The 14,013-nt window shown below is 40.5% G+C and overlaps 1 protein-coding gene across 1 annotated transcript in view; it reads left to right on the top strand.

Moving 5' to 3' along the window:
* Positions 1–14,013, top strand: part of LOC128696603 (solute carrier family 22 member 7) — a 360,956-nt gene that overhangs the window by 306,748 nt on the left and 40,195 nt on the right. Inside the window, exons 8-9 of the mRNA XM_070094771.1 lie at positions 5,596–5,807; positions 9,089–9,273. Coding sequence (XP_069950872.1) covers positions 5,596–5,807; positions 9,089–9,273 — 397 coding nt within the window. The remainder of the gene's footprint in view (positions 1–5,595; positions 5,808–9,088; positions 9,274–14,013) is intronic.

The raw sequence follows: 14,013 nt of genomic DNA, 5'->3' as shown, positions 1-14,013 counted from the left end.
TTTCACTTGGCAGGACGGTAGTATCTCCCTGGGTGGGTGCTGTCTACCAATATATATATATATTTATTTATTTATTTATTATCACACTGGCCGAATTCCACCAAGGCAGGGTGGCCCGAAAAACAAAAACTTTCACCATCATTCACTCCATCACTGTCTTGCCAGAAGAGTGCTTTACACTACAGTTTTTAAACTGCAACATTAACACCCCTCCTTCAGAGTGCAGGCACTGTACTTCCCATTTCCAGGACTCAAGTCCGGTCTGCCGGTTTCCCTGAACCCCTTCATAAATGTTACTTTGCTCACACTCCAACAGCACGTCAAGTATTAAAAACCATTTGTCTCCATTCACTCCTATCAAACACGCTCACGCATGCCTGCTAGAAGTCCAAGCCCCTCGCACACAAAACCTCCTTTACCCCCTCCCTCCAACCTTTCCTAGGCCGACCCCTACCCCGCCTTCCTTCCACTACAGACTGATACACTCTTAAAGTCACTCTGTTTCGCTCCATTCTCTCTACATGTCCGAACCACCTCAACAACCCTTCCTCAGCCCTCTGGACAACAGTTTTGGTAATCCCGCACCTCCCCCTAACTTCCAAACTACGAATTCTCTGCATTATATTCACACCACACATTGCCCTCAGACATGACATCTCCACTGCCTCCAGCCTTCTCCTCGCTGCAACATTCATCACCCATGCTTCACACCCATATAAGAGCGTTGGTAAAACTATACTCTCATACATTCCCCTCTTTGCCTCCAAGGACAAAGTTCTTTGTCTCCACAGACTCCTAAGTGCACCACTCACCCTTTTCTCCTCATCAATTCACCTCATCTTTCATAGACCCATCCGCTGACACGTCCACTCCCAAATATCTGAATACATTCACTTCCTCCATACTCTCTCCCTCCAATCTGATATCCAATCTTTCATCACCTAATCTTTTTGTTATCCTCATAACCTTACTCTTTCCTGTATTCACTTTTAATTTTCTTCTTTTGCACACCCTACCAAATTCATGCACCAATCTCTGCAACTTCTCTTCAGAATCTTCCAAGAGCACAGTGTCATCAGCAAAGAGCAGCTGTGACAACTCCCACTTTATGTGTGATTCTTCATCTTTTAACTCCACGCCTCTTGAGAAGACCCTCGCATTTACTTCTCTTACAACCCCATCTATAAATATATTAAACAACCACGGTGACATCACACATCCTTGTCTAAGGCCTACTTTTACTGGGAAATAATTTCCCTCTTTCCTACATACTCTAACTTGAGCCTCACTATCCTCGTAAAAACTCTTCACTGCTTTCAGTAACCTACCTCCTACACCATACACCTGCAACATCTGCCACATTGCCCCCCTATCCGCCCTGTCATACGCCTTTTCCAAATCCATAAATGCCACGAAAACCTCTTTAGCCTTATCTAAATACTGTTCACTTATGTGTTTCACTGTAAACACCTGATCCACACACCCCCTACCTTTCCTAAAGCCTCCTTGTTCATCTGCTATCCTATTCTCTGTCTTACTCTTAATTCTTTCAATAATAACTCTACCATGCACTTTACCAGGTATACTCAACAGACTTATCCCCCTATAATTTTTGCACTCTCTTTTGTCCCCTTTGCCTTTATACAAAGGAACTATGCATGCTCTTTGCCAATCCCTAGGTACCTTACCCTCTTCCATACATTTATTAAATAATAGCACCAACAACTCTAAAACTATACCCCTACCTGCTTTCAACATTTCTATCTTTATCCCATCAATCCCCCCCTTTCATTTTACCTACTGCCTTACGAACTTCCCCCACACTCACAACTGGCTCTTCCTCACTCCTACAAGATGTTATTCCTCCTTGCCGTATACGCGAAATCACACCTTCCCTATCTTCATCAACATTTAACGATTCCTCAAAATATTCCCTCCATCTTCCCAATACCTCTAACTCTCCATTTAATAATTCTCCTCTCGTATTTTTAACTGACCTCTTCGACCCCATTGCCTATGCTCTCATTAGCCCATCTATCCTCCTCCAATAGCTGTTTATATCTTACCCTAACTGCCTCCTCTTTTAGTTTATAAACCTTCACCTCTCTCTTCCCTGATGCTTCTATTCTCCTTGTATCCCATCTACCTTTTACTCTCAGTGTAGCTACAACTAAAAAGTGATCTGATATATCTGTGGCCCCTCTATAAACATGTACATCCTGAAGTCTACTCAACAGTCTTTTATCTACCAATACATAATCCAACAAACTACTGTCATTTCGCCCTACATCATATCTTGTATACTTATTTATCCTCTTTTTCTTAAAATATGTATTATCTATAACTAAACCCCTTTCTATACAAAGTTCAATCAAAGGGCTCCCATTATCATTTACAACTGGCATCCCAAACTTACCTACCACACCCTCTCTAAAAGTTTCTCCTACTTAAGCATTCAGATCCCCTACCACAATTACTCTCTCACTTGGTTCAAAGGCTCCTATACATTCACTTAACATTTCTCTCTCTCCTCTACATTCCTCTCTTCTCCAAGTGCATACACGCTTATTATGACCCACTTTTCGCATCCAACCTTTACTTTAATTCACATAATTTTTGAATTTACACATTCCTATTCTCTTTTCTCCTCCATAACTGATCCTTCAACATTACTGCTACCCCTTCCTTTGCTGTAACTCTCTCAGATACTCCAGATTTAATCCCATTTATTTCCCCCCATCGAAACTCCCCTACCCCCTTCAGCTTTGTTTCGCTTAGGGCCAGGGCATCCAACTTCTTTTCATTCATAACATCAGCAATCATCTGTTTCTTGTCATCCGCACTACATCCACGCACATTCAAGCATCCCAGTTTTATAAAGTTTTTCTTCTCTTTTTTAGTAAATGTCTACAGGAGAAGGGGTTACTAGCCCATTGCTCCCGGCATTTTAGTCGCCTCATACGACACGCATGGCTTACGGAGGAAAGATTCTTTTCCACTTCCCCATGGACAATAGAAGAAATAAAGAAGAACAAGAGCTATTTAGAAAAAGGAGAAAAACCTAGATGTATGTATATATATATATGCATGTGCGTGTCTGTGAAGTGTGACCAAAGTGTAAGTAGGAGTAGCAAGATATCCCTGTTATCTAGCGTGTTTATGAGACAGAAAAAGAAACCAGCAATCCTACCATCATGCAAAATAGTTACAGGTTTCTGTTTCACAGTCATCTGGCAGGACGGTAGTACTTCCCTGGGTGGTTGCTGTCTACCAACCTACTACTAATTATATATATATATATATATATATATATATATATATATATATATATATATATATATATATATATATATATATATATATATATATGCAAAATCACCTGTTTACTGTGATCTTATTGCATATATATATATATATATATATATATATATATATATATATATAAATACTTTTTACAATCCAAAAAGGGACAACCAGCCTTATTCAACTAAAAATATGTTGGTTCTCCCTTACCATGAAAACTTGGTTGATATGCCTTCTCTTCTTAAGACTTTTAATATTAAAGTTGTATTCAAAAATCTTGATACAGTAAAAAAACTTTTGATAAAGAATTCCCCCCAAAATGCTGATGGATGTGTCTATAAGATTCCTTGTAAAATTTGCGATAAAGTTTATTACGGTCAAACTGGTAAAAATCTCGAACTAAGATTAAAATAACATAAATATAGCATTAGAACTGGACAAGATTCCAATGCTCTATTTATTCATGTAAGAGATATTAACCATCCAATTAATTTTCAAAAAGTTGAGAAAGTAGTATCAAGCAAGTCCATGGTCGACAGGAATATAATTGAATCTTGTTTCATAAAAAGCAGTTTTGACAATAATATGAATATTTCCTTTGGTTTATATAAATTAGGTCCATTTATAATTAATAGAATTTGGGAAGAATTTAATAATACACTGGACAAATAATTTTTAAATTTTCTTGGGTAGAATAGTTTGTGGGGTGAGTTGTGCAAAGGACCTATCCAAGTTGGGTCGGCGCACGTCAGGTGTTTAACCGTTGTGGGATCTGATAGTGAGGTGCTGGCCAGACCCCTTATATAGCTTCCTTGGATGCTTTACTTTCATAGTTCCTTGATAATGTGAGTAGTCACGAAAGCGCTTGGAATTTCTCTATTCTTTCAGAGTGGTTGTTTTGCATATTCTGAAATCACCTGTTTACTGTGATCTTATTGCATATATATATATATATATATATATATATATATATATATATATATATATATATATATATATATATATATATATATATATATATATATATATATATGTGCGTGTGTGTGTGTGTGTGTGTGTGTGTGTGTGTGTGTGTGAGTGAGTGTGTGTGTGTGTGTGTGTGTGTGTGTGTATGTGTGTGTGTGTGTATGTGTGTGTGTGTGTGTGTGTGTGTGTGTGTATGTATGCTCACCAACGCTTCAGGAAAGGACAAAGCTCGTCTCCTGGCAGTGAAAGCACCACACTCAGGAGATTTCCTTCTAGCTGTTCCCAATTCCTCCCTGGGCACCCGTCTCATCCCACAGGCCATTCGGATTGGTGTTGCTCTTCGCCTAGCCGCCCCCATCATCACCGAACATAGGTGTATTTGCGGCAGGGCGACAGCTGATCAATTCGGACTTCATGGTCTGGACTGTCACACAGCAGAAGGGAAATATGCTTGACATGAGGAGGTCAGTGACATCATAAAGAGAAGCCTCGCCACAGCCCGTTGCTCAGCTCAACGGGAACCCCAAGTGCAGAGGTCTGACGGAAGTCAAAAGCATCCGGATTGAGCCGCTGTGCTACCCTGCGAGGTTGGTAAGCAGACTGCCTGGGACCACACCTGCACTGTAGCTGAAGAAGGTGGAGCAGCCAGCCACAGGGAGACCTAGAAGACCCGCAACTATGAAAACCTTATCCCTTGCTATAACTTCATCCCTATAGAGTCAGAGACACTTGGAGCATGGGATAAGTGTGCTCTAAAGTTCCTCAAAGAGCTGGGTGATAAACTCATCATAGAAACCAAGGACCACAGTGCAGCCATCTTCGTTTTTCAGAGACCCAGTGTTACGGTCCAGAGGGGAACTACCTGCAACATTCTGGGCAGGCGACCCACCGCCGGGGAGCTGGACGAAGTATTCGACATGTAGCTCCAAGTTGTTATCTATATTGTTCTACTTTCTATTGTATTTTTGTCAATGTATTTTGTTTTTAAGTAAAGTATCCACGGAATATAAAATATAGGGATGGTAAGAGAAAACAATATTCAAACAGCTTCACTGAGAACCTTGAGTTTTCCCTGAAGCAATTTTATTCTTTTCTCCGAGGCTGAGGGTCCCTAACTGAGTTCCAGAAGTGGTACCTCTGGAACTGAGTTCCAGAAGTGGTACCTATGGAACTGAGTGGAAGAAGTGGTACCTCTGGAACTGAGTGGAAGAGTCAGAATCTAAGGGACAGTAGAGTGAATTAATGTTTTTCACTTGTGATCTTCACTAACATCAACGCATCTTCTTTATCGTGTTTCAAAATGAATCAGTTTTGTTTCACTTGCAGCGCGTGCAACTACTTGTTTTACTACGGCCTGGCTTACAACACTGTCAACCTGAGTGGCAACGAGTTTCTTAACTTCTTCCTGCTGTCTGTGGTGGAGCTGCCATCCACCATGTTGGGATGGTGGGCAGCACAGTTCCTGGGCAGACGATGGACAGGAGCCTTATCCATTTTGCTAGCAGCTATATTTTCTCTAGCTAATGCTATATTACTCAGTAAGTACAGTGTCCTCCCTGTGCTTCCAAAACTTTAGCATAACTCTGTACATTACAGCATGACAATTACCTTTCATTTTTTTGTCATATAAGTGAGTAGAGTGACTTTATACATAGCCTGACATACACAAGGGCCACATTATGCATCCCTGTTCATTCTTCTGTTCATTCTTGGATTAATGGACAACTAGTATATACACTGGAGGGTCATGATAATAAAAGTGCCAAGAAGTACCCATCTGCTTCTAGTGTGTGTGTAATGTAAGATTTATTAAGGAATTCGAGGAAGCTTTTTAGTGGGACTTAAGTATTTTAATCAGGATGTGTAACGAATGCATTCTGAAGGATGGATGGAGATACTGTTATCTGAGAGTCATTTTAATAGCAAGGCCTGTGAATGGAGGAAATTCTTTTTTTGTGTGTGAGAATCACGTCACCTACCTTGGAAAAAAAGGCAGAATAGATAACAAAAAAAAAAAAAGACGTATAAATTAAACAAAATTAATAAGCTTTAATAAGCTTAAATAAACATGTGAATGAAACATTCCAACAATATTCAAACAAAATTGTAAAAAATATCTAATATATACAAGTAGAGTGTTAGTTAAAATGTAGTAAGTGTTCCTGAGTGAGTTTAGTACTGCTACAATGTTTCCTGAGTGAGTTTAGTACTGCTACAATGTTTCCTGAGTGAGTTTAGTACTGCTACAATGTTTCCTGAGTGAGTTTAGTACTGCTACAATGTTTCCTGAGTGAGTTTAGTACTGCTACAATGTTTCCTGAGTGAGTTTAGTACTGCTACAATGTTTCCTGAGTGAGTTTAGTACTGCTACAATGTTTCCTGAGTGAGTTTAGTACTGCTACAATGTTTCCTGAGTGAGTTTAGTACTGCTACAATGTTTCCTGAGTGAGTTTAGTACTGCTACAATGTTTCCTGAGTGAGTTTAGTACTGCTACAATGTTTCCTGAGTGAGTTTAGTACTGCTACAATGTTTCCTGAGTGAGTTTAGTACTGCTACAATGTTTCCTGAGTGAGTTTAGTACTGCTACAATGTTCCTGGAACACTTCTGTATGAAGGAACACTCCCGTATTGTGTTACCAGATAGAACTACAATGTTCCTGGAACACTTCTGTATGAAGGAACACTCCCGTATTATGTTAGCAGATAGAACAACAATGTTCCTGGAACACTTCTGTATAAAGGAACACTCCCGTATTATGTTAGCAGATAGAACAACAATGTTCCTGGAACACTTCTGTATGAAGGAACACTCCCGTATTGTGTTAGCAGATAGAACAACAATGTTCCTGGAACACTTCTGTATAAAGGAACACTCCCGTATTATGTTAGCAGATAGAACAACAATGTTCCTGGAACACTTCTGTATAAAGGAACACTCCCGTATTGTGTTAGCAGATAGAACTACAATGTTTCTGGAACACTTCTATATAAAGGAACACTCCCGTATTTTGTTAGCAGATAGAACAACAATGTTCCTGGAACACTTCTGTATAAAGGAACACTCCCGTATTGTGTTAGCAGATAGAACTACAATGTTTCTGGAACACTTCTGTTTAAAGGAACACTCCCGTATTATGTTGGCAGATAGAACTACGATGTTCCTGGAACACTTCTGTATAAAGGAACACTCCCGTATTGTGTTAGCAGATAGAACTACAATGTTCCTGGAACATTCTGTATAAAGGAACACTCCCGTATTGTGTTAGCAGATAGAACTACAATGTTTCTGGAACACTTCTGTATAAAGGAACACTCCCGTATTATGTTGGCAGATAGAACTACAATGTTCCTGGAACACTTCTGTATAAAGGAACACTCCCGTATTGTGCTAGCAGATAGAACAACAATGTTCCTGGAACATTCTGTGTAAAGGAACACTCCTGTATTATGTTAGCAGATAGAACTACAATGTTCCTGGAACACTTCTGTATAAAGGAACACTCCCGCATTATGTTAGCAGATAGAACTACAATGTTCCTGGAACACTTCTGTTTAAAGGAACACTCCCGTATTGTGTTACCAGATAGAACAACAATGTTCCTGGAACACTTCTGTATAAAGGAACACTCCCGTATTGTGTTAGCAGATAGAACAACAATGTTCCTGGAACATTCTGTATAAAGGAACACTCCCATATTATGTTAGCAGATAGAACTACAATGTTCCTGGAACACTTCTGTATAAAGGAACACTCCCGTATTATGTTGGCAGATAAAACTACAATATTCCTGGAACTATATAAAGTAACACACTTGTATTAAGTTAGCAGATAGAACTACAATGTTCCTGGAACACTACTATATAAAGTAACACACTTGTATTAAGTTAGCAGAGAGAACTACAATGTTCCTGGAACACTACTATATAAAGTAACACACCTGTATTAAGTTAGCAGATAGAACTACAATGTTCCTGGAACACTACTATATAAAGTAACACACCTGTAATAAGTTAGCAGATAGAACTACAATGTTCCTGGAACACTACTATATAAAGTAACACACCTGTAATAAGTTAGCAGAGAGAACTGCAATGTTCCTGGAACACTTCTGTATAAAGGAACACTCCCGTATTGTGTTAGCAGATAGAACAACAATGTTCCTGGAACATTCTGTATAAAGGAACACTCCCGTATTATGTTAGCAGATAGAACTACAATGTTCCTGGAACACTTCTTTATAAAGGAACACTCCCGTATTATGTTAGCAGATAGAACTACAATGTTCCTGGAGCACTTCTGTATAAAGGAACACTCCCGTATTATGTTGGCAGATAGAACTACAATAATCCTGGAACTATGTAAAGTAACACACTTGTATTAAGTTAGCAGATAGAACTACAATGTTCCTGGAACACTACTATATAAAGTAACACACTTGTATTAAGTTAGCAGAGAAAACTACAATGTTCCTGGAACACTACTATATAAAGTAACACACCTGTATTAAGTTAGCAGAGAGAACTACAATGTTCCTGGAACACTACTATATAAAGTAACACACTTGAATTAAGTTAGAAGATAGAACTACAATGTTCCTGGAACACTACTGTATAAAGTAACACACCTGTAATAAGTTAGCAGATAGAACTACAATGTTCCTGGAACACTACTATATAAAGTAACACACCTGTAATAAGTTAGCAGAGAGAACTACAATGTTCCTGGAACACTGTTATATAAAGTAACACACTTGTATTAAGTTAGCAGATACAAGAGCAGAAAAGAGATTAATTGAACACTTGGTGTTGGTTGAACAGATACATCACAGTGGGTGACAATTATGATGATGGTACTGAGCAAGATGTTCAACACTATCAGCTTCTTGATGGTGTACATACAATGTTCTGAGATCTATCCAACAACTCACCGTTCCTGTGGTACTGGTCTGTCATCTCTCATCTCCTCTATATTTGGTACCGCTACGCCCTACATTGCCTACTCAGTAAGTAAATACCCATGTGGCAACCCAAAACTAAGTGTTGTTCTCAAGAATCTGTCTTGTGCATGGACTTCTGTTTTAGTCATGGCTTCCTAGCTACCTGAATCATCTCAAATGTTCCACAAATTATTAATGTCATACTCAATAAAATTATAATCAAACTTATTTAAACAATCACCAGGTTTACAGGAAATACCATATAATACGCAAAATTAGATTATTCTCAATTGTGGCAGACTCGTCACCAACACTTATAAATTTTTATTTAACATCTTTGGAGACAACGAATATTAAATATAAAAGTAATGTATGAGAGTTAGTGGTAATTATTGGTAGGAAGCATGGGCCGTGTATGTTGCAGCAAGGAGAAGGCTGGAGGCAGTAGAGATGTCTGAGAGCAATGTGGGGTGAAAATATTAGGCAGAGAATTAGTAGCATAGAAATTAGGAGATGCTGATCAAGGGTTGTTGAAGTGGTTTATATATCTAGAGAGGATAGAACAAAATAGAATGATTTGAAGGACGTATAAATCCATAATGGAAGTTAACAGGGTAAAGATCGTTCTAGAAAATGATGGAGGGAGAGATTATGGTTTTCTTGAGTGCGAGGGGAATTATACATCCAGCAGGCATGTGCGAGAGTGTCTTAGGAGTTAGTAGAGGCAACTGGATTTTATGACTTGACATGCTTTTAGTGTCATCAAGGTAATATTTATAAAGAAATTCAGAAAAACCGGTTAGCCAGACCGGTGGGAAGTACAGTGTCTGCATTCTGAAGGTGGAGTGGTGGTGGGAAGAACAGTACCTGCATTCTGAAGGAGTGGTGGTGAGAAGTACAGTACCCGCATTCTGAAGGAGTGGTGGTGGGAAGTACAGTACCTGCATTCTGAAGGAGTGGTGGTGAGAAGTACAGTACCTGCATTCTGAAGGAGTGGTGGTGGGAAGTACAGTACCCGCATTCTGAAGGAGTGGTGGTGGGAAGTACAGTGTCTGCATTCTGAAGGAGAAGTGGTGGTGGGAAATACAGTGTCTGCATTCTGAAGGAGGAGGAGAGGTGAGAAGTACAGTACCTGAATTCTGAAGGAGTGGTGGTGGGAAGTACAGTGCCTGCATTCTAAAGAAAGGGTGGTGGTGAGAAGTACAGTGCCTGCATTCTAAAGGAGGGGTGGTGGTGGGAAGTACTGTGCCTGCATTCTAAAGAAAGGGTGGTGGTGGGAAGTACTGTGCCTGCATTCTAAAGAAAGGGTGGTGGTGAGAAGTACAGTGCCTGCATTCTAAAGGAGGGGTGGTGGTGGGAAGTACAGTGTCTGCATTCTGAAGGAGGGGTGGTGGTGGGAAGTACAGTGCCTGCATTCTAAAGGAGAGGTGGTGGTGGGAAGTACTGTGCCTGCATTCTAAAGAAAGGGTGGTGGTGAGAAGTACAGTGCCTGCATTCTAAAGGAGGGATGGTGGTGGGAAGTACAGTGTCTGCATTCTGAAGGAGGGGTGGTGGTGGGAAGTACAGTGCCTGCATTCTGAAGGAGGGGTGGTGGTGGGAAGTACAGTGTCTGCATTCTGAAGGAGAGGTGGTGGTGAGAAGTACAGTGTCTGCATTCTAAAGAATGGGTGGTGGTGGGAAGTACAGTGTCTGCATTCTGAAGGAGGGGTGGTGGTGGGAAGTACAGTGTCTGCATTCTGAAGGAGGGGTGGTGGTGGGAAGTACAGTGCCTGCATTCTAAAGGAGAGGTGGTGGTGGGAAGTACTGTGCCTGCATTCTAAAGAAAGGGTGGTGGTGAGAAGTACAGTGCCTGCATTCTAAAGGAGGGATGGTGGTGGGAAGTACAGTGTCTGCATTCTGAAGGAGGGGTGGTGGTGGGAAGTACAGTGCCTGCATTCTGAAGGAGGGGTGGTGGTGGGAAGTACAGTGTCTGCATTCTGAAGGAGAGGTGGTGGTGAGAAGTACAGTGTCTGCATTCTAAAGAATGGGTGGTGGTGGGAAGTACAGTGTCTGCATTCTGAAGGAGGGGTGGTGGTGGGAAGTACAGTGTCTGCATTCTGAAGGAGGGGTGGTGGTGGGAAGTACAGTGCCTGCATTCTGAAGGAGGGGTGGTGGTGGGAAGTACAGTGCCTGCATTCTGAAGGAGGGGTGGTGGTGGGAAGTACAGTGCCTGCATTCTGAAGGAGGGGTGGGTATATTGGCAGTTCTGAACTGTACTGCTGGCAAACATCTGGCTAGTTTATTGTGCACCCCATATCCATCCTGTGGACGGTAGCGCAAGAGCGTAGGACTACACAAAAGGCCTAGCAACTAGTCCTCAAAAGAGATAACACGAGTACATTTGGATTTATATCTACAGTTCACTTATCTGTCACAAGCTTATCTGTATATCCCGTATCTTATTTTCATTAATAAGATATCTTGACATGTTATATAGGTTATTATACTGTCTGTCTCTGTATTCCTCAATAAGTGGACAATTAAGCACATAGTGTTCAAGACAGTGACCATATGTCTGATCACATAATTTACATTTAGTTTGATCTTCATCTGTGTGTCTCCCAAACTGCCAGAAGTACTTGTAACCAAGCCTAAGCCTGGCCACTACAACATCAGTCAGTTTGAACATTAAAATGGTATAAAATACCGAGAGATTGTTAGGTAAGACACATATGCAACAGTTAGGTATCTTTATTTCGAAACGTTTAGCCTACACAGTAGGCTTCTTCAGTCGAGTACAGAAAAGTTGATAGAAGCAGAAGAGACTTGAACACAAGGGTATCTTGGTACAGACCTGAAATCAACTTCGACTACCTCAACTAGTGAGAACGGCTGGATTTGAGAGGGACCTGACCTTCCAACATCTGCGTTCTACTAGTGACCTACGTCTCACCTCCTGGCGCTATATAAGGCTCCATCCTGTCACTTCAACTCCATATTGTTTCAAACTTTGGAACAATGCTCTTCTCCAGACTGAGGGACTGACCACCTCAAAACTTTAAGGGTGATGGACTGATTACATCGTCTTCAAGTCTCTTCTGCTTCTATCAACTTTTCTGTACTCGACTGAAGAAGCCTACTGTGTAGGCGAAACGTTTCGAAATAAAGATACCTAACTGTTGCATATGTGTCTTACCTAACAACATCAGTCAGTACTTGTAACCAAGCCTAAGCCTGACCACTACAACATCAGTCAGAACTTGTAACCAAGCCTAAGCCTGACCACTACAATTTCAGTCAGTCTGTTCACATTGCACGTTGCTCCATAAACATACTTATCTACGTTCATGTTATCATAGTGGGTTATAGATCTACTCAGGCTTCTAACTGCATTCCTATAACAATCATTCTCATTATTTACTTCTCTCCTAATATTATTCCTAATGCTAGACACAGATATACCAAAGTTATATTCTACATTCTCCTTCTGGGTACTCTTCTTGGCTAACATATCAACTTTATCATGAAGGAGTAATCCAATGTGTGATGGGATCCATAGCAATTGTACACTAATTCCTTTTTCCGGGATATTTTAGTATCTATACCTGGCTTCTCCAATGAGCATGTTGTTGGAGTCATTATATGAGTCAAGAACCTTCAATGACGACATAGAATCAGTAATGATGATAGAGTCAAGCTCAGTGTCATAAGTTAGCTTTAGCACCATAAGGATTGTAAACAGTTCATTTTGCAGTGCAGACATCCAGCTGTTAATTCTTATGCCTAACTCAACAAGTTTATTAATGTCCTTAACAAGGGAGGTGGCAACAAGAGCAGGTGCAGCCCTGCCAGAAGACTCCTGTTTAGATCCATCTTCTTGAGCAGTTGCTCTAACAAGAGATTTAAGGAAGGGATTACTAGGTAGTAGGTTGGTAGACAGCAACCACCCAGGGAAGTACTACCGTCCTGCCAGATGACTGTGAAACAAAAACCTGTAACTGTTTTGCATGATGGTAGGATTGCTGGTTTCTTTTTCTGTCTCATAAACACGCTAAGATAACAGGGATATCTTGCTACTCCTACTTACACTTTGGTCACACTTCACAGACACGCACATGCATATATATATATATACATACATCTAGGTTTTTCTCCTTTTTCTAAATAGCTCTTGTTCTTTTTTATTTCTTCTATTGTCCATGGGGAAGTGGAAAAGAATCTTTCCTCCGTAAGCCATGCGTGTCGTATGAGGCGACTAAAATGCCGGGAGCAATGGGCTAGTAACCCCTTCTCCTGTATACAATTACTAAAAAAGAGAAGAAGAAAAACTTTATAAAACTGGGTTGCTTAAATGTGCGTGGATGTAGTGCGGATGACAAGAAACAGATGATTGCTGATGTTATGAATGAAAAGAAGTTGGATGTCCTAGCCCTAAGCGAAACAAAGCTGAAGGGGGTAGGAGAGTTTCAGTGGGGGGAAATAAATGGGATTAAATCTGGAGTATCTGAGAGAGTTAGAGCAAAGGAAGGGGTAGCAGTAATGTTAAATGATCAGTTATGGAAGGAGAAAAGAGAATATGAATGTGTAAATTCAAGAATTATGTGGATTAAAGTAAAGGTTGGATGCGAGAAGTGGGTCATAATAAGTGTGTATGCACCTGGAGAAGAGAGGAATGCAGAGGAGAGAGAGAGATTTTGGGAGATGTTAAGTGAATGTATAGGAGCCTTTGAACCAAGTGAGAGAGTAATTATGGTAGGGGACTTGAATGCTAAAGTAGGAGAAACTTTTAGAGAGGGTGTGGTAGGTAAGTTTGGGGTGCCAGGTGTA

This window comes from Cherax quadricarinatus, chromosome 47, assembly GCF_038502225.1.
Source record: "Cherax quadricarinatus isolate ZL_2023a chromosome 47, ASM3850222v1, whole genome shotgun sequence".
Lineage (NCBI taxonomy): Eukaryota > Metazoa > Arthropoda > Malacostraca > Decapoda > Parastacidae > Cherax > Cherax quadricarinatus.
Note: the sequence above shows the minus strand (reverse complement) of the source record. Positions and strands in the feature narration are given on the sequence as shown.